The sequence below is a fragment of the Microtus oregoni genome, unplaced genomic scaffold, assembly GCF_018167655.1.
Source record: "Microtus oregoni isolate MIOR12 unplaced genomic scaffold, Mior012 000012F_ref0000307, whole genome shotgun sequence".
Lineage (NCBI taxonomy): Eukaryota > Metazoa > Chordata > Mammalia > Rodentia > Cricetidae > Microtus > Microtus oregoni.
Window position 1 is genome coordinate 51,857,777 of NW_024543071.1, and position 16,664 is coordinate 51,874,440.

At 48.0% G+C, this 16,664-nt stretch overlaps 2 protein-coding genes across 7 annotated transcripts; one reads left to right on the plus strand and one right to left on the minus strand.

Moving 5' to 3' along the window:
- Positions 1-440: 440 nt before the first annotated feature.
- Positions 441-8,466, plus strand: Kat5 (lysine acetyltransferase 5). 4 transcript variants are annotated; one of them, XM_041661953.1, is made up of 14 exons: positions 441-643; positions 743-809; positions 1,130-1,198; positions 1,286-1,422; positions 1,704-1,859; positions 1,949-2,023; positions 2,321-2,395; positions 2,872-3,120; positions 3,197-3,286; positions 5,741-5,881; positions 5,957-6,050; positions 7,521-7,680; positions 7,787-7,868; positions 7,956-8,466. In XM_041661953.1, the coding sequence occupies exons 1-14, from the start codon at positions 632-634 to the stop codon at positions 8,088-8,090; spliced, it is 1,542 nt and encodes a 513-aa protein (XP_041517887.1). In that variant the 5' UTR covers positions 441-631; the 3' UTR covers positions 8,091-8,466. The 4 variants fall into 4 exon arrangements, with proteins under 4 accessions (XP_041517887.1, XP_041517889.1, XP_041517886.1 ...); XM_041661955.1 differs by lacking the exon at positions 1,704-1,859 and having other exon boundaries at positions 448-643; XM_041661952.1 differs by having other exon boundaries at positions 617-809.
- Positions 6,609-9,652, minus strand: Rnaseh2c (ribonuclease H2 subunit C). 3 transcript variants are annotated; one of them, XM_041661956.1, is made up of 4 exons: positions 9,429-9,652; positions 9,127-9,305; positions 8,932-9,051; positions 6,609-6,914 (listed from the first exon to the last, which is right to left on the minus strand). In XM_041661956.1, the coding sequence occupies exons 1-4, from the start codon at positions 9,598-9,600 to the stop codon at positions 6,747-6,749; spliced, it is 639 nt and encodes a 212-aa protein (XP_041517890.1). In that variant the 5' UTR covers positions 9,601-9,652; the 3' UTR covers positions 6,609-6,746. The 3 variants fall into 3 exon arrangements, with proteins under 3 accessions (XP_041517890.1, XP_041517892.1, XP_041517891.1); XM_041661958.1 differs by lacking the exon at positions 6,609-6,914 and adding an exon at positions 8,540-8,675 and having other exon boundaries at positions 9,429-9,649; XM_041661957.1 differs by lacking the exon at positions 6,609-6,914 and adding an exon at positions 8,723-8,848.
- Between the last annotated feature and the right edge of the window lie 7,012 nt (positions 9,653-16,664).

Below are 16,664 nucleotides of genomic sequence, written 5' to 3' on the forward strand. Positions count from 1 at the left end.
TGGTTGTCCTGGAACTCTCTGTAAACCAGGTTAGCCTCAAACTCAGAGATCTGCCTGCCTCTGCCTCCCAAGTGCTGGGATTAAAGGCATACGCCATCAGACCTTTAAAACGGCCTTATACTATTTTAAAAAGAGAAACCCAATATTCAAAACTAAAAAAACTCTTGGTAAGTCCCTATGCCTGTGCAACTATATGCAAACATGTGGCTGGGTCTTCAAATCTCTTCAGCCCCACTGACTCTCCAGGGTCCAAAATCTCACTTCCCAGCTTCTTACTGAGGGTTTCGCTTCCTGCTGCCACTACGAGGCGCCCGAACAAAGCACAGGTCAAAGCCTAACCACTTGATCTGCGTGACCCGCGTCGCACCCAGTGGGCGTCACGTGACAGACTCGGTCTTCCTCCAATCGCAGTGCGAGCTGTGGGGATTCTCTCTATTACTTGGTCTCAGGCTTACAACACCCTGTTCTTCCATTCCCGAAGTGGGCTTGCTCCTTGCCACCAGCGAGCCAGCAGTGACTCTCAAGTGTTTCTTTTTCTTAATTAGCTTCGAGGGTCTTGGGCCTGTAGCGCACTCAATTCCGGAAGTGACGTTTCCCAGAGGGGCCGGAAGTGGCAGTGGAGGGAGGGAAGATGGCGGAGGTGGTGAGTCCGGTGCCCGGGGCGGGGCGGAGGGAGCCAGGGGAGGTGGGTAGAGCCCGAGGCCCCCCAGTAGCCGACCCTGGCGCCGCGCTGTCTCCCCAGGGGGAGATAATCGAGGGCTGCCGCCTGCCCGTGCTGCGGCGCAACCAGGACAACGAAGATGAGTGGCGTGAGTGACGTCGGGGGGCGGGTCCAAGGAACCAGAGGGCGAGGGGCGGGAGGGAGTCAACGAGCACACGGGAGGGGGAGGGGCTTCTGCAGTCCTGGGGCGGTCGCAGATACTCGGGAGGAGGGGCGTGACTTTTAGACGTGCGGCGATGAGCCGGGCGGGGCTTGAAGAGAGGTGTCATTTGGTGACTGAAGAGGTCTTGAGTCAACCCTTCTAGGTGCTGGGGTATAGGGATCCAGCCTGGAGGTGGAATTCAGGTCGAAGGGTGGAGTCTCATGACCTGGCTAGGCTAAGACCCCCTGTCTGTGCTGTTCCCATAGCCCTGGCTGAGATCCTGAGCGTGAAGGACATCAGTGGCCGGAAGCTTTTCTATGTCCATTACATTGATTGTGAGTACTGGGCCGGGAAAGTGGGGTTGTTGGATAGGATTGAGGGCAGCTTCTGGCCTTCCTCCTGAACCATTTCCACTGCTGCAGTCAACAAACGTCTGGATGAATGGGTGACTCACGAACGGCTGGACTTGAAGAAGATCCAGTTCCCCAAGAAAGAGGCCAAGACCCCTACCAAGAACGGACTTCCTGGATCCCGCCCCGGCTCTCCGGAAAGAGAGGTGGTGAGTAGGTCCCCCATTTCACCTTTTCTCTGCTGCCTCTTCCTTCTGGCATCTCTTGGCCTCAGGGGTTCCTGAACGGGCAGGAGGCAGCATTCTCCTGCCATGACTTCAACTTGCAAAAGGATGGGGGCCAAATTGCAGGTGTAGCTCCAGAGTCCACTATTGCCTTGCTTTAGGGAAGGCAGAGGGTGGGTTTTGACCATTCCATGTTGAGGGGCCCATTTGCCCCTTCGCCATCCCACCATCCCCACCCCAGAGGAAGACTGGACCTATCTCTACAGCCGGCCTCCGCCCAGGCCAGCGGGAAGACCTTGCCAATCCCGGTCCAGATCACACTCCGCTTCAACCTGCCCAAGGAGCGGGAGGCCATTCCCGGTGGCGAGCCTGACCAGCCGCTCTCCTCCAGCTCCTGCCTGCAACCCAACCACCGCTCAACGGTACCCTCAGCAATTCCAGGGACCTTGCTTTCTTCTCAGGTCCCACCTTCTCTACCTTCTGACCCACCTTTCCTGGTTTCTCTCTGCAGAAACGGAAGGTGGAAGTGGTTTCACCAGCAACTCCAGTGCCCAGCGAGACAGCCCCAGCCTCAGTTTTCCCTCAGGTGTGTCTTACAGTTTCGTTTTTTAAAGATTTATTTTTATGTGTATGAGTGTTTTGTCTGCATTTTGTATGTGCACCATTTGCCTGCCTGGTGCCATGGCCAGAAAAGGGCACTGGGTCCATTGAAACTGGAGTTAGAGATGTTTGGCCACCATACATGCTGGGAAGGGAACACATGTCCTCTGAAGAGGAGCCGCCTTGACAGCCCCTCCAGTCTTACCCCTTCATCTTTTCTCAGTCTAGCGCCCTCCTTCAGGCTCGTCTAATGCTCATCCTTTCTCTTCCGTCTCATTCACAGAATGGATCAGCCCGTAGGGCAGTGGCAGCACAGCCAGGACGGAAGAGGAAGTCTAATTGCTTGGGAACTGATGAGGTGGGTATCAAAGAACAGAGGAAGAGAAAAGCTGGGTGAAGGGAATGGACTTGGGCAAGGAGAGTTCATTCAATGACTAATTTAAAATCATAAAAGCTGGGCAGTGGTGGCACATGCTTTAATCCCAGAACCCAGGAGAGGCAGGCGGATCTCTTGAGTTTGAGGCCAGCCTGGTCTACAGAGTGAGTTCCAGGACAGTCAGATCTGTACTGAGAAACCTTGTCTTGAGGGAGGAAAAAACCAAAACCAGAAACGAGGTGGTAGGCAGTAGATGGTGATGAGGTAAGAGCCTGGCAGATTAGCCATTAGGTGATTTTCATCATATCAGTTTCTCAGTTTTGGTTTATTTTGATAAGAGGATTATGATGCTTTCCCCTTAGTTAACGTTAGGTTTGAAGAAATCTATGGCAGGGTTGTGAGCCATGTTCTGCTTAACTGTCTGCTATAATCTACCACTTCCAACTTGCCTTGGGCAGGACTCTCAGGACAGCTCAGATGGAATACCATCAGCGCCACGCATGACTGGCAGCTTGGTGTCTGATCGGAGTCACGACGACATTGTCACCCGGATGAAGAACATTGAGTGTATTGAGCTTGGCCGGCATCGCCTCAAGCCGTGGTACTTCTCCCCGTACCCACAAGAGCTCACCACACTGCCTGTCCTCTACCTGTGCGAATTTTGCCTCAAATATGGCCGTAGCCTCAAGTGTCTACAGCGCCACTTGGTATGAGTGGTCTTGGGAGGCCTGCCTCTCCCGTATGCCCACAGCAGTCCCCGCCTGATCCTCCTTTTGTCCTTAGACCAAATGTGACCTTCGGCACCCTCCAGGCAATGAAATTTACCGCAAGGGCACCATCTCCTTTTTTGAGATTGATGGACGGAAAAACAAGGTTAGTGGCTGGGGCAGTAGGGCCTAGAATAAGCCACATAAACAACTTTTTCTTGCTCAGAACAGTTGACCACTCTGATTCAGCCTGTTTCATTGAATTCCTGGTGTAAAGCAGGGGCGGTGGGAGTGCACAAGACACTAAGATTTAGACAAGCTATTCTCTGATAGGTCACTTGACGGTAGAAGCAGACACACCACGGCTACTCAGATCCCAATGGAGAAGTATCGTGAAACGAAGCATAAGTTAGCAGAGTTCAAAGGAAGTTATCACCAGAACTCTAGGTAGTATATGCCTATAATCCCAGCACTCAGAAAGCTCCTGAGTTCCAGGTCAGCCTGAGCTATAATGAGTTCCAAGCCAACATGGGCTATAAAGTAAGAAGGACTTAGTTTCGAGGAGCCAAGAGCAAAACAGATAACAACTTATGGTAGCAAAAGTCAAATGTAAAACTAGAGGCAGTTTGAACAGTTTAGCCTAGCATTGTAATCACAACATCCAGGAGGCTGAGGCCAGAGCATTTGAAATTCAAGGCTAGCTACTAAGACCCTTTCTCAAAACCAAATAAACAAAAAAGATTTTAGATGGGTTGGTGGCATATGCTGTAATCCCAAGACTCAGGAAGCAGGGGCAGGCGGTCTACTGGTCTGTAGGAGTTCTGGGCCACCCAGGGGTATACAGTGAAGCCCTATTTTGAAAAAGTTTCTAGGTTGACCTATGAGCCTGAATATGAAGGAGAGAACATTTTTTTTAAAATATTTATTTATTATGTATACAATATTCTGTCTGTGTGTATCCCTGCAGGCCAGAAGAGGGCACCAGAGCCCATTACAGATGGTTGTGAGCCACCATGTGGTTGCTGGGAATTGAACTCAGGACCTTTGGAAGAGCAGGCAGTGCTCTTAACCTCTGAGCCATCTCTCCAGCCCAGGAGAGAACATTTTTTAAGGCAATTCTAAGTAGTTGTCTGACATGCTAGGACAGTATACATGAAAAATAAAAGGGAAGGGAGAGGGGATAAAGCAAGACTTTGAAGGTGAGAGGTCAGGTAGCAGGAACAAGATCATTGGAGGAGCAGGTTTGGGTATTCCTGGCTGTGCTATAGTTCAGGCTGGCCTCACAGAGCTCTGCCTGCCTGTGCCTCCTGAGTGCTGGGATTAAAGGTGTGCGCCACCACCACCCAGCCACACTAATGTGTATTAAGAGTAAAGCTATCTAGAATATTACCCTACAAATCGTGTGTATAGTAAAGCAGCCAGTCCAAAGTTTTGCAGGAAGAACCACCAAGGCTGGCATTTTCTTAACCCTCCATTGGAGAATACCAGACCAGTTCTCAGGAGGCATCACTGTGGCTAGAGCAAGAGGGTTTTTGACACCCAAGGACAGCCATGTGTTCTGAGACTGAATTTGAGGCTAACTCCATGGGGAAATTTTTTTAAAAGGGGAGGTGGGCAGGCAGATGACACCCACTTTAGCCTTTAATCCCAGTACTCGGGAGGCAGAGGCAGACATCTGAGTTTGAGGCCAACCTGGTCTACAGAATGAGTACCAGGACAGCCAGGACTAAACAGGTAAACCCTGTCTCGAAAAACAGACAAACAAGGTCTCACTATGTAGCCCTAGCTGACTGACCTCAAACTTACAGCCTGCCTCTGCCTCCCGAGTGCTGAGATTATAAGTATACACTACCATGCCTGGCTTGGAACATTTTTGACTATTGTTAAGTGGAACAGAAGGCAATGCTGGCCCAGGGCAGGCTTTGCTGGGTATACAGGAAGCTGTGTAGCTCACCTAGGGGCAGGCAGCTAGGCACATGCTCCTGGACACTTAAGTGGCAGCAGTGGCGCACGCCTTTAATCCCAGCACTTGGAGGGCAGAGGCAGGCAGATCTCTGAAGTTGAGGTCAGCCTGGTCTACAGAGTGAGTTCCAGGACAGCTGGGGGAGGAGGTGGCCCCTTACTTAAACAGTGGTAATGGCCTGACTGGTGGGGTCAGGGTCCTAGGAGGGAAGCTCATCACTTGTCAAGTTGAAGCAGCACAAAGAAGTGTTCCCCAGAGTTCTTGAGATGGCTCAATGGGTAGAAGTCCTTGTCACACAACCCTGGGCACTTGAGTTCACTTTGTAGAACCCATACCAGAAGGAGAGAATGGACTTCCGAAAGGTTCCTGACTTCCACATGCATGTGGTGGTTTATGGGCACCTGCAGCCACAGCCACATATGCCACAACAAAATGTACCTCTTTGCTGGGCGGTGGTGCTACACACGGCGCACATCTTTAATCCCAGCACTCTGAAGGCAGAGGCAGGTGGATAGCCATGAGTTTGAGGCCAGCCTGGTCTACAAAGTGAATTCCAGGGCAGCCAGGGCTGCTACACAGTGAAATCCTGTCTCAAAAAACCAAACAAAGCGTAACTCTTTACCCAGAGTAGTGACTGACCGGCCTTTGTCTTTACAGAGTTACTCACAAAACCTGTGTCTTCTGGCCAAGTGCTTCCTGGACCACAAGACGCTGTACTACGACACAGACCCCTTCCTCTTCTATGTGATGACGGAGTACGACTGCAAGGGCTTCCACATTGTGGGCTACTTCTCCAAGGTCAGCACTCACCCCAGCTGTGCCTGGACGGCCATGCCCAAGCCAGGCCTTTGTTACAACTCACCCCTCTTTCAGGAGAAGGAATCTACGGAAGATTACAATGTGGCCTGCATCCTGACTCTGCCCCCGTACCAGCGCCGGGGCTATGGCAAGCTGCTTATTGAGTTCAGTGAGTATTGGAGTCTGGGGGCTGACGGGCTCATCATCTTTGCGTCACATGCAGGCATGCCCATCACCAAGAGCCGCCAGAAAGAAAGGGTCACTTTCCCAAGTTCTTTCCTCGAGTAACTGCCTTATTCCTTGGAGGTTTCAAACCCTCACTTCTCTTTGGCTAAAGGTTTAAGTACTCCCATACTTTTCCAAGCTGGAATCATCTGTTCTCATGTGGAGCAGCTCAGCTCCTCATGCTCATCTATAGGTGTGTACTGGAACACGTTCTCGGTTACGTCACCGGGTATCCCCTGAGCCTTGCAGGCACATGTGCAAAGGCTGTTTAACCCACTAAAGGATGAGTTTGCCCCTGTTCTTTGTCACACTAGTCTTTTAAAGCCCAGGAGAGCTTTGGCCCCTTCGCACAGGCTCTTAACTCTGCAGTCACATTGTTTTCTAGTGTTAACCCCATCCACCCCATCCCATTCTCTCAAATATTCTCTGATCTAGGAGTCAGGGAAGAAGGGTTAGCTTTTTTGATGGTGAAACACAGATGCTTTACTTGTTGAAAGTCATGATCTGTTTGGAGTATTTTTTAGTTGGGTGGTTTCAAGTTAGGAATTACTTTCTCTAGAAACTCGGGGGACTGACCATAGAAGTACCATGAGACAGATACAGGGAGGGGCAATCACTGAACAGGGTCAGGAACTCAGAACTAGAGGAAAGTATGGCATCTAATGGGTTCATGGGACCATACACATGTGCATCCAGGAGGGCTGAGTAGGAAACCCTCTTGCACTTCTGGCTGCCTTTCCAGACACCAGCCTCTCTGATCCATCTTGTCCAGGGATGATTGAGCAAAGACTGGCCAACAGCGATGTAGCTAGGAGCAGAGAATGTCAAGAACCATTAAGAGGCTGGAGGTATAGCTGAGGGTAAGGAAGGCTTTCTCCAAACCAACAGGGCCATCCCCAGGGCCCTGACAAGAGAGTAAAGAACTGTCAGCTCTGCGGTTCCTAAAGGTCTCATTGTGAACTGTCTGGCCTGCCCAGTAGTCAACACAAGAGGGAAAGGACAGTTACAGAGGTCAGTTACCTGGCTCCGAGGAAGCACCTCTGGATTTTTAAAAGCACTAACATTCCCAGGATCACAGCTAGAGAAACTGATGACCCTGAAAAGGCTCCAGTATCCTAAGGTCACAAAGGCCTCCCTCACCACCCTTCCAGTGCCCCCAGACACAGGCTGGGATGGCAAAGGAGAATCTAGCACTTTCATCTCACCAGCTTCCACTGGCTGGCAAGTACCCAGTCATAGCTGCTTTCTAGGTGCCTAAGCTCCTCTACCCACTCAGCAGGCAGGGAGGCTACTCACCCATTACCAAGAGTAAGTGAGAGACAGAAACCAGGCAGCCTAGCTCTGCAGTATCTGCTCTTACCTATACCTGTGCATACCTTGATGCTTACTCAGCCTCTGTGCTCCATTGCTTTAGGCTATGAGCTCTCTAAAGTAGAAGGAAAGACAGGGACTCCTGAGAAGCCCCTGTCAGATCTTGGCCTCTTATCCTATCGAAGTTACTGGTCCCAGACCATCTTGGAGATCCTGATGGGATTGAAGTCGGAGAGCGGGGAGAGGCCACAGATCACCATCAAGTGAGCCTGAATGCCCAGCTGGGGGTGCATGGTACGGCCTGTCTGTTCCTGGGGCTCCTGGGGACAGATGATACCCTCAGGGGACCTAACTTTTTCCCTCCCACAGTGAGATCAGTGAAATCACCAGTATCAAGAAAGAAGACGTCATCTCCACACTACAGTATCTCAATCTCATCAATTACTACAAGGTCAGGAGACACCTAAGGGGATACTGAATGGGGTACAGGTGGCAGACCCTATGCGCTGACCACATGCTGGGTCTATCTCTTGCCTAGGGCCAGTATATCCTCACTCTGTCAGAGGACATCGTGGATGGCCATGAGCGGGCTATGCTCAAGCGTCTCCTTCGAATTGACTCCAAGTGTCTGCACTTCACTCCCAAAGACTGGAGCAAGAGAGGAAAGTGGTGACCAGGCTCTGCCCATTGCAACACTGAGAGCTGGCAGAACTGGAGCTTACAGGCTCTCATCCCTTCCGAGAGGCACGCCAAGGGAGACAGGGCTGAGGACAGCTCCAAAAGGAGAGGCCTAGGAGGGGCCAACTAGTGGACAGTACCAAGGCCAGCTCAGGGCTAGCTGGTTCATGGGCCCAGGTCTGCTCTGAACACAGGGACCAGAGGGATCCAGGTGGCCGTGTACACTGAGCCGGTGGGAACGCTCTGTACAGAGGACTGTGATTGTAAACATTTCTTTTGTAAAGGAGCAGCTGGAGGGTGGGGTGGCTGCTGGTTGTAAAATTCTGGCCCCTCTTGCCCCCAGCAATAAATTGTTTATATATGCAGAGTTATCAAAAGTTCTTGCCCGACTGGGTGTCATACCATGCCAGCCTCCAGGTGCTAAGGTGCCCACAGACTCACAGGTGCTAGGAAGAGCTCATTTATTGGGATAGAAAAAGTGGCTCCAAAGTGAACCTATTGCTGGTTTACTGGTGTGAAGGGATCCGTGGCTTCCGTTTTCATGCTCTGGCTCTCAGTCCTCAGGCACCTGTGCGTGAATCTGCAACAGGAGTCACTTCGACTACGTGACTTTTAATACAAAGCATTTAGGTGGGGACCCAGCTACTCAGGGTAATAGTTCCTTCTAAGAAGCCCGGACGACGGAGATGGAAGTGCCTCCCACCACTCCGCAGTCTGGTCCTCTAGAGTCATGGTTCCCATGGTGCTCACTGCCTAAAAAGCCCAAAATCACTACGGACGACTCAAACCGGGTGGGAGGACGGACCGAGGAGAAAAGGGCCCGTATGTGTACTCACCGCTGCAGCGAGGCTGGGCCAATCTAGGGCCCTGTGCACTTTGGCATCCGGACCGGGGACCGTTTCCAGACCCCACAGTGTGAAGTGGCTAAAGCTGCCCGTGGCTCCGATGGAGCGGTCCTAGGAAAGGCCGAGTTGAGAACCGGCACCGCGGCTTTGACCCTCGTCCCGAGTCTACCCTCTCCCTCTGCTCACGAAATCGCGCGCTAGCGGTTCCTGCGCCTTGTTCGTTTTGTCTTCCGCGTCCCCCGAGTTCAGCTTCCTTATCAGCCCCTTTCCCATCTCCTCCGTCACCATCACGAATCCCGAAAATCCCGGAGGCACAGCCACCTCCTCGCCCTGCAGGCAGCGACCCCGAAACGACACCTGCAGCCCTGCGGGAGGAACACGCAAAGCCCATCAGGCGGGCCTGGCCCCGGGGAACGGGCTGGCGGCTTCTCCCGCGGACCACCAAGCCCGTGAGCGCTGTGGCCTGCGCTGGGCCTGACGGGACTCACCGTCTGCACCGCTGCGAACGGCAGGCGTGAAGAAGCGTTCCACCGGAGCGGGCCGGCTCACCGGAACCTCGCAGGGCAGGAGGTGCAGCGTAGCCGGCGCGGCGCCACGCAGCGAGCTAGAGCGCAAGTGGACGCGCTGTTTGCCGTCCGCTGCATCGTCTGGGTTCTCCATCACCAGACGCTCGCGGGCTCAGGCAAAACCTGGCGGGTGAAGCGCGCGAGGCCTGTCGGGAGACCGAACACTCTCGGCGCAGAGCCTTGTGGGATTCGTAGTCTTTTCTCCGGAGGCCGCTGTCTGCGAGGACATGCCTTCCTGTGGTCAAGGCTTTTTTATTTTTATTTTTTAAATCTTTAACGGTGTGTGATTTCATCCTCGTGCCTCCACTTCCCCGGTGCTGGGGTTTATAGCCCTGTGCCACCATACCCAGCCCTAACATTTTTCTTTTCTTTTTTTCCAAGACAGGGTTTCTCTGTAGCTTTGGACCCTGTCCTGGAACTAGCTCTTATAGACCAGATTGGCCTTCCACCTGTCTCTGCCTCCAGAGTGCTAGGATTAAAGGCGTGCGCCACCACCTTCTGGTGAGCCCTAACATTTTTATGGTTTTTCTGGTTGTAAAAACACTAAATGGAAGCCAGGCGGTGGTGGCGCACGCCTTTAATCCCAGCACTTGGGAGGCTGAGGCAGGCGGATCTCTGTGAGTTCGAGACCAGCCTGCTCTACAAGAGCTAGTTCCAGGACAGGCTCCAAAACCACAGAGAAACCCTGTCTCGAAAAAACAAACAAACAACAACAACAACAAAAAAACCCAAAAAAACAAAAACAAAAAAAACCTAAATGGATTCCTGTGACAGTCCTATTTATATAGGTTGTCTGGTAAATTACTGGGTTTTGATGGTGATTAGGATTGAACTCAGGGCTTTGGACATACTAAGCAAATGCTCTAGAATCACAACACTGCAGGAAAGAGACCACGGAAAGAACAGCCTACCTCTGACTTGACCCTCGAGCCAGAAACCATGGCCAACAAATGAACACCTTGCCCCTGCTGTCTCCTAGCCCCAAGACTTGAAAATCCCGTGACTCTCTGGCCAAACAATGTTTCAAAGTTGGTAGCCAAGCAATACTTCCAGCTCCACCGAACTTTTCTACTAGTGCACTGTGTTATGGTCCACAAACCCTATGAAAGCCCTCTCCTCCCCCAACCCTCTGCTGTCTCTCTGTCCAGAAGCATCTGCCACCAGGAAAACACATGTAGACCCCAGTCCTGCTTATTTGTTTCTTAAAGCGAGGGACATCGATCGATTCCTCGAATGCATTCTTCCCTGTGTGACTTGTCTTGCAGACCTTTGTATAATAAATAGTCTTGCTATAAAGAAACCTTTTTGTTTGTTGTTTTTCTTTGTTTTTGTTTTTTTTTTGTTTGTTGTTGTTTTGAGACAGGGTTTCTCTGCATATTCCTTGAAACTGACTAGGCAGATTAAGCAGGCCTTGAACCCAGAGATCCACCTGCCTCTGCCTCCCAAGTGCTGGGATTAAAGGCCCATGCTACCACCACCCAGGAAAGAAAACTTCTTATACCCACTGTAAGAGATTGGTATTAGTTCTGGACCCCAAGACCAAGTTCTCAGCACAGAGATTTATTCGCCCTAGAGGGACAGAGGGCAGGGACTAAGACAAAGACAGGAGATAGAGGATGAGGGAGAAGGGGAGGGGAACAAGGGAGAGGAGGGAGGGATATTGTCCAGGAGAGAGACAAAGGACTGCTCTGGATAGAGAGGAGGTGGGTGTGACTCTAGGCAAAAGGCAGTTTATAAAGGTACAAGGGAAACCCTGTGTTAGGATGAGGTGTTTAAGTTTGATTGGACGTATTAATTAGGTCAGCCAAAGGGGGCTTTGGATTGCTCGACTTCAATGATTTGATAGCTGGAACTTGGTAGTCAGCCTCAGGAGGAGGGAGTGGCGAAATAAGGGCACAGACCTTAGGGGGCTTGCTTTAGGAATGGTGAGCTAATGGATTTAGGGAAGCCTAGGAAATGGGGAAGGGCAAGGCCTGGCAGAACCATGTCTGCCATGCTCCAGTCAGCGAGAATCCCTCCACTCACACTTTTTTTTGAATTTGAAATCACTGTTTTTTGGGGAGGAGTGTGCCTTGGACACCATGGAGGCCAGAGTACTAACTGTGGGTCTTGTTTCTCTGCCGTGCAGCTCCTGAGTTCTCAAACTCAAATCACAGTGGGCACCTTCACCTGGAGACTATCTTGTCAGCCCGATGTCGTCATATTTTCAACATTTTCTCATGTCTGTTGTTTTTGAAAATGCTTTGCATTTTTCAGTTCAGCTTTTTTGTTTGTTTGTTTGTTTGTTTTAATTTTGTTCAGCTCTTTGTAATGTTTATTGGTTCAAATACCCAACACTGGTAAATGTTGTCGAATTCTTCTACAAAATAAATAGATATAAAACTATAAAAGTTGGGCTGGAGAGAGATGGCTCAGTGGTTAAGAGCATTGCCTGCTCTTCCAAAGGTCATGAGTTCAATTCCCAGCAATCACATGGTGGCTCACAACCATCTGTAATGAGGTCTGGTGCCCTCTTCTGGCCAGCAGGCCATACACACAGACAGAATATTGTATACATAATAAATAAATAAATAAATATTTGAAATAAAAAAACTATAAAAGTTGTTCAAGTTAAATTAATTCATAGATGAACCATATAATTTATTATATAAGTATATGGTTTATTAGTTTATAGAAAAGAAACAAACATTGCTAGAAGACAGTTAAATATTGTATACAGATATTACTTTTTAAATATCTTTTAAAGATTCATTTTTTTATTATATAGACTGTGTTCTGCCTGCTTGTATGTCTACAGTCCAGAGGAGGGCACCATATCTCATTACAGATGGTTGTGAGCCACCATGTGGTTGCTGAGAATTGAACTCAGGACCTTTGGAAGAGCAGGCAATGCTCTTAACCACTGAGCCATCTCTCCAGCCCCCCATAAAAACAATTTTTTAAATATTGTTTAAAATGTTCTTTTCCTCATCTCCTTTTGTGGCGACAAACTCAGGGTCTTTCACGCAGTAGGCCAGAACTCTACACTACCCCATATCCCAAGAGCTTCTGGGTTTTGTTTGCTTGGTTGGTGTGTTTAGATAGTGGCCAGGCTGGCTGCAAACTTGCTGTAATTCTCCTGCTTCAGCCCAGCCTCATTACTTACTTTCAGTTGTTTTTGTTTTTGTTTTTTTGTTTTTGTTTTTTGTTTTGGCTTTTCGAGACAGGGATTCTCTGTGTAGCCCTAACTGTTCTGGAACTCACTTGAAGACAGCCTGCCCTCGAAATGAGAGATCCGCCAGCCTCTGCTTCCTGAGTGCTGAGATTAAAGGCGAGAGCCACCACTAGCCAGCTTTATTACTTTTACAAAATGTTTATTACAATGTACGACAGACTTCAATATAACACTTCGTTCTAGTTACAGGTGACAGAGATGTGCTAGTGGATGCAGATGTTTAACTGGGCAGGGAGAGGAGCACTCTCCACTAGAGGATGCAGATGTTTAACTGGGCAGGGAGAGGGGCACTGTCCCCTAGAGGATGCAGATGTTTAACTGGGCAGGGAGAGGGGCACTGTCCCCTAGAGGATGCAGATGCTTAACTGGGCAGGGAGAGGGGCACTGTCCTCTCGAGGATGCAGATGTTTAACTGGGCAGGGAGAGGGGCGCTGTCCTCTAGGAAACGGGAACAGCTGCTTTACCAGATCTCCTGCCCCACTCTGTTTCTGTGTCAGTCTTTCCTTCCTTGTCCATCTTCAGGGCTTTTTCTTGTGACATTCACCAGATCCTGGTCCTTTCTTGTGTCCCCATATCCCTGTCACTCCCGTGTCTCACTAAATTGGCCTTGAATTTATGATTCCCCCCCCCCGCCTAATTAGTTGGGTTCCTGATTAGTTGGGATTATAGGCCTGTCCCAGAGCTTATGTTTTCATATAGTTCTTTGTAATTTACCATTACCTCATCATTTGGTACCACTTATAGGAATAAGTTCTTTTTAAAATATATATATATATATCTTTAAAAATATATTCTGTAAATATATATTACAGGCTGGGCGGTGGTGGCGCACGCCTTTAATCCCAGCACTGGGGAGGCAGAGGCAGGAGGATCTCTGTGAGTTCGAGGCCAGCCTGGTCTAGAAGAGCTAGTTCCAGGACAGGAACCAAAAGCTACAGAGAAACCCTGTCTCGAAAATCCAAAAATATATATATATATAACATATAATATACATAGTAATATATTTATATATAATATAAAGGTGTCACATGCCTTTAATCCCAGCACTCAGGAGGCAGAGACAGGCGGATCTCTATGAGTTCGGGCCATATGCACACACACACACACATATATATACATACACATATACATACATACACACATATATACACACACATATACATATACACATGTATATACATGCACAAATACACTCATATATACATACACATATACACTCATACATACAAACACACATGTATATACATGCACAAATACACTCATATATATATACACATATACATACACACGTGCACCACAAGAATCCTCTGGAATTTGAGTTATGGATGGTTGAGAGCTACCACGTGTGCTGAGAATTCATTCTAGGCCATCCGCAAGAGCAGCCACTGCTCTTGTATCTGCTGAGCCGTCTGTGTAGTGAATTCTTTATCAGAATGAGGAACGGAAGAAGTTTCTGTACTAGTTTGCTGGGAGTTGTTTTGTTTCCGAATCATGAATAGTGCAAGGTTTTGTCACATCTTTTCTCTGTGTTGGTATCATATCACATTAATCTTTTTTGTTTTTTAAGAGTGTCTCACTAAACAGTTCTGGCTGGCCTCAAACTCACTAAGTAGAACAGAGTTCCACTTGCCTCTGCCTCCCAAGTGCTGAGATTAAGACTTTTGCTCTTGGAACTCAGAAGAGGATGTCTCAGAGCAGTCTTTCTGGTGATCATATCCTGTCCTGGTATGCAACAAGAGCCAAGGCCCTGGAACAAACAACTCCTGTACCTACAGCAATATGACCATTGAGGAAAATAATTTCATAGTAATTTTCCATTGCATTCCTCCAGAGATGTTCAGGAAGAATAAAAGTATGGAGATGTTTACATTTTACATTGTTATGGTAAATAGTCAAATTTATACCTCAAAGTAGAGTGGAGAAACTTTTTCCATACATATATTTATCATTACTTACTTATTTTATGTGTATAAGTTTTTTGCCTACATGCATGTCTGTCTATCATATTAGTATCTAGCACAGATGGAGGTCAGAAGAGGGTGTCAGATGCCCTGAAACTAGAGTTACAGACAGTTGTGAGCCACTATGTGGGTGTTAAGAATCAAACCCAGGTCCTCTGGACGAGCAACCATGCTCTTAACTGCTGAGCCATCTCTCCAGTCCCCAAAGTGATCGAATCTTAATTATTTTGCTCTGTTTTGAGAGAAGCAGAGAATAGAACATTGGCTTTAATGTGGATGTGTGTGTGTGTGTATGTAAATTGTGGATTTAGCCACTGTATAACTATGTAGAATTCTCAGATTGCTTTTGCCCATTAAAGATAATTTTTTAATATTTAATATTTTAATTTTAAATATTTAAATTTTTAAATATTTAATTTTAAATATTTAAATATTTATTTATTTCTTATGTATACAATATTCTGTCTGTGTGTATGTCTGCAGGCCAGAAGAGGGCACCAGACCAACTCTCCAGCTCCCCCCCATTAAAGATAATTTTATGTAAAGAAAACAGGTGTTCAAAAACTAAGTTCTTTTTTTTTGAAAATATTTATTTATTATGCATATAACATTCTGCCTACATGTATGCCCACATGCCAGAGGAGAGCGCCAGACCTCTTTACAGATGGTTGTGAGCCACCATGTGGTTGCTGGGAATTGAACTCAGAACCTTTGGAAGAGCAGGCAATGCTCTTAACTGCTGAGCCATCTCTCCAGCCCCCTTGTTGTTGTTTTTTCTTTTAAGTTCTAAAGGCATCAACGAAGATCTTTTTATTTATTTATTTATTTATTTTGGTTTTTCGATACAGGGTTTCTCTGTGGTTTTGGAGCCTGTCCTGGAACTAGCTCTTGTAGACCAGGCTGGTCTCGAACTCACAGAGATCCGCCTGCCTCTGCCTCCCAAGTGCTGGGATTAAAGGCGTGTGCCACTACCGCCTGGCTCGGAAATCATTTATTTATTTATTTTTCAAGACATGGTCTCTCCACAGCTTGCTCTCTTGGCCTCTCTACCTCCTGAGTGCTGACATTAAAGGTGTGTGTCACCATGCCCTGCTAAGGATCTTTTTTTTTTTTTTAAAGATTTATTTATTTATTATATATTCAGTGTTCTGCCTGCATATGTCCCTGCAGGCCAGAAGAGGGCACCAAATCTCATTACAGATGGTTGTGGGCACATGTGGTTGCTGCAAATTGAACTCAGGACCTTTGGAAGAGGTCCTCTTAACCACTGAGCTCTTAACCACTGAGCCATCTCTCCTGCCCCAGGATCATTTTTTAGTTAACTGTAGATTTGTGAATCAGCTCATTACATATTCAGGAGATATATTGAAGCTGTGAAAACTCTGGCTCACAATTCTGCAGTGTAATTTGCTATATTAAAACTCACTCTTCAGAATAAGAGATTTTCAGGAAAGAAGACCTTTCACTGTAGGAGTTGGAGTGGGAGACACCAGCACACAGACGATGGTCGTCAGTTATCTTCCAGTTCATAAAATACCTGCCTGACCTGGTGACTTTATCTGTGAGCTTAACAAAAATAGTTAGGGTACAAAGTATACCAATTCTCTGAAGTATCTTCTAGAAGTTAGAAGCAAGGGGACCACATTGCTACGATCATTAGCCTCATACCCAAACCAAATAAGGACAATTTCTAAAAAACTCCACAGAACAGTATCTGTCATGAACACAGATGTAGACATCTACAACAAAGTTTGGCGAAATAAGAGAGAGGGCCATAACTTGGTAATACAGCACTGACCAAGCATGTGTAAGACCCTAGATTTGAACTGTGTGCATTGAAACCTCCTGTTGAGAGGGTGAAGTAAGGAAATCCTAGATTCAAGGGCAAACCTTATCTCATGAAAATCACTGAAAAAATATATTCTGTAAATATATATTACAGGCTGGGCGGTGGTGGTACACACCTTCAACCCCAACACTTGG

Coding starts and splice junctions, on each gene's coding strand:
- Kat5 (XM_041661952.1), top strand. CDS start 632: ATGGCGGAGGTGGTGAGTCCGGTGCCCGGGGCGGGGCGGAGGGAGCCA. Junction 810..1,129: donor GGACAACGAAGATGAGTGGC/GTGAGTGACGTC, acceptor CTGTTCCCATAG/CCCTGGCTGAGATCCTGAGC. Junction 1,423..1,703: donor GCTCTCCGGAAAGAGAGGTG/GTGAGTAGGTCC, acceptor CTATCTCTACAG/CCGGCCTCCGCCCAGGCCAG.
- Rnaseh2c (XM_041661956.1), bottom strand. CDS start 9,600: ATGGAGAACCCAGACGATGCAGCGGACGGCAAACAGCGCGTCCACTTG. Junction 9,306..9,428: donor CGTTCGCAGCGGTGCAGACG/GTGAGTCCCGTC, acceptor TTCCTCCCGCAG/GGCTGCAGGTGTCGTTTCGG. Junction 6,915..8,931: donor GGCCCAGCCTCGCTGCAGCG/GTGAGTACACAT, acceptor CTCTGCTCCTAG/CTACATCGCTGTTGGCCAGT.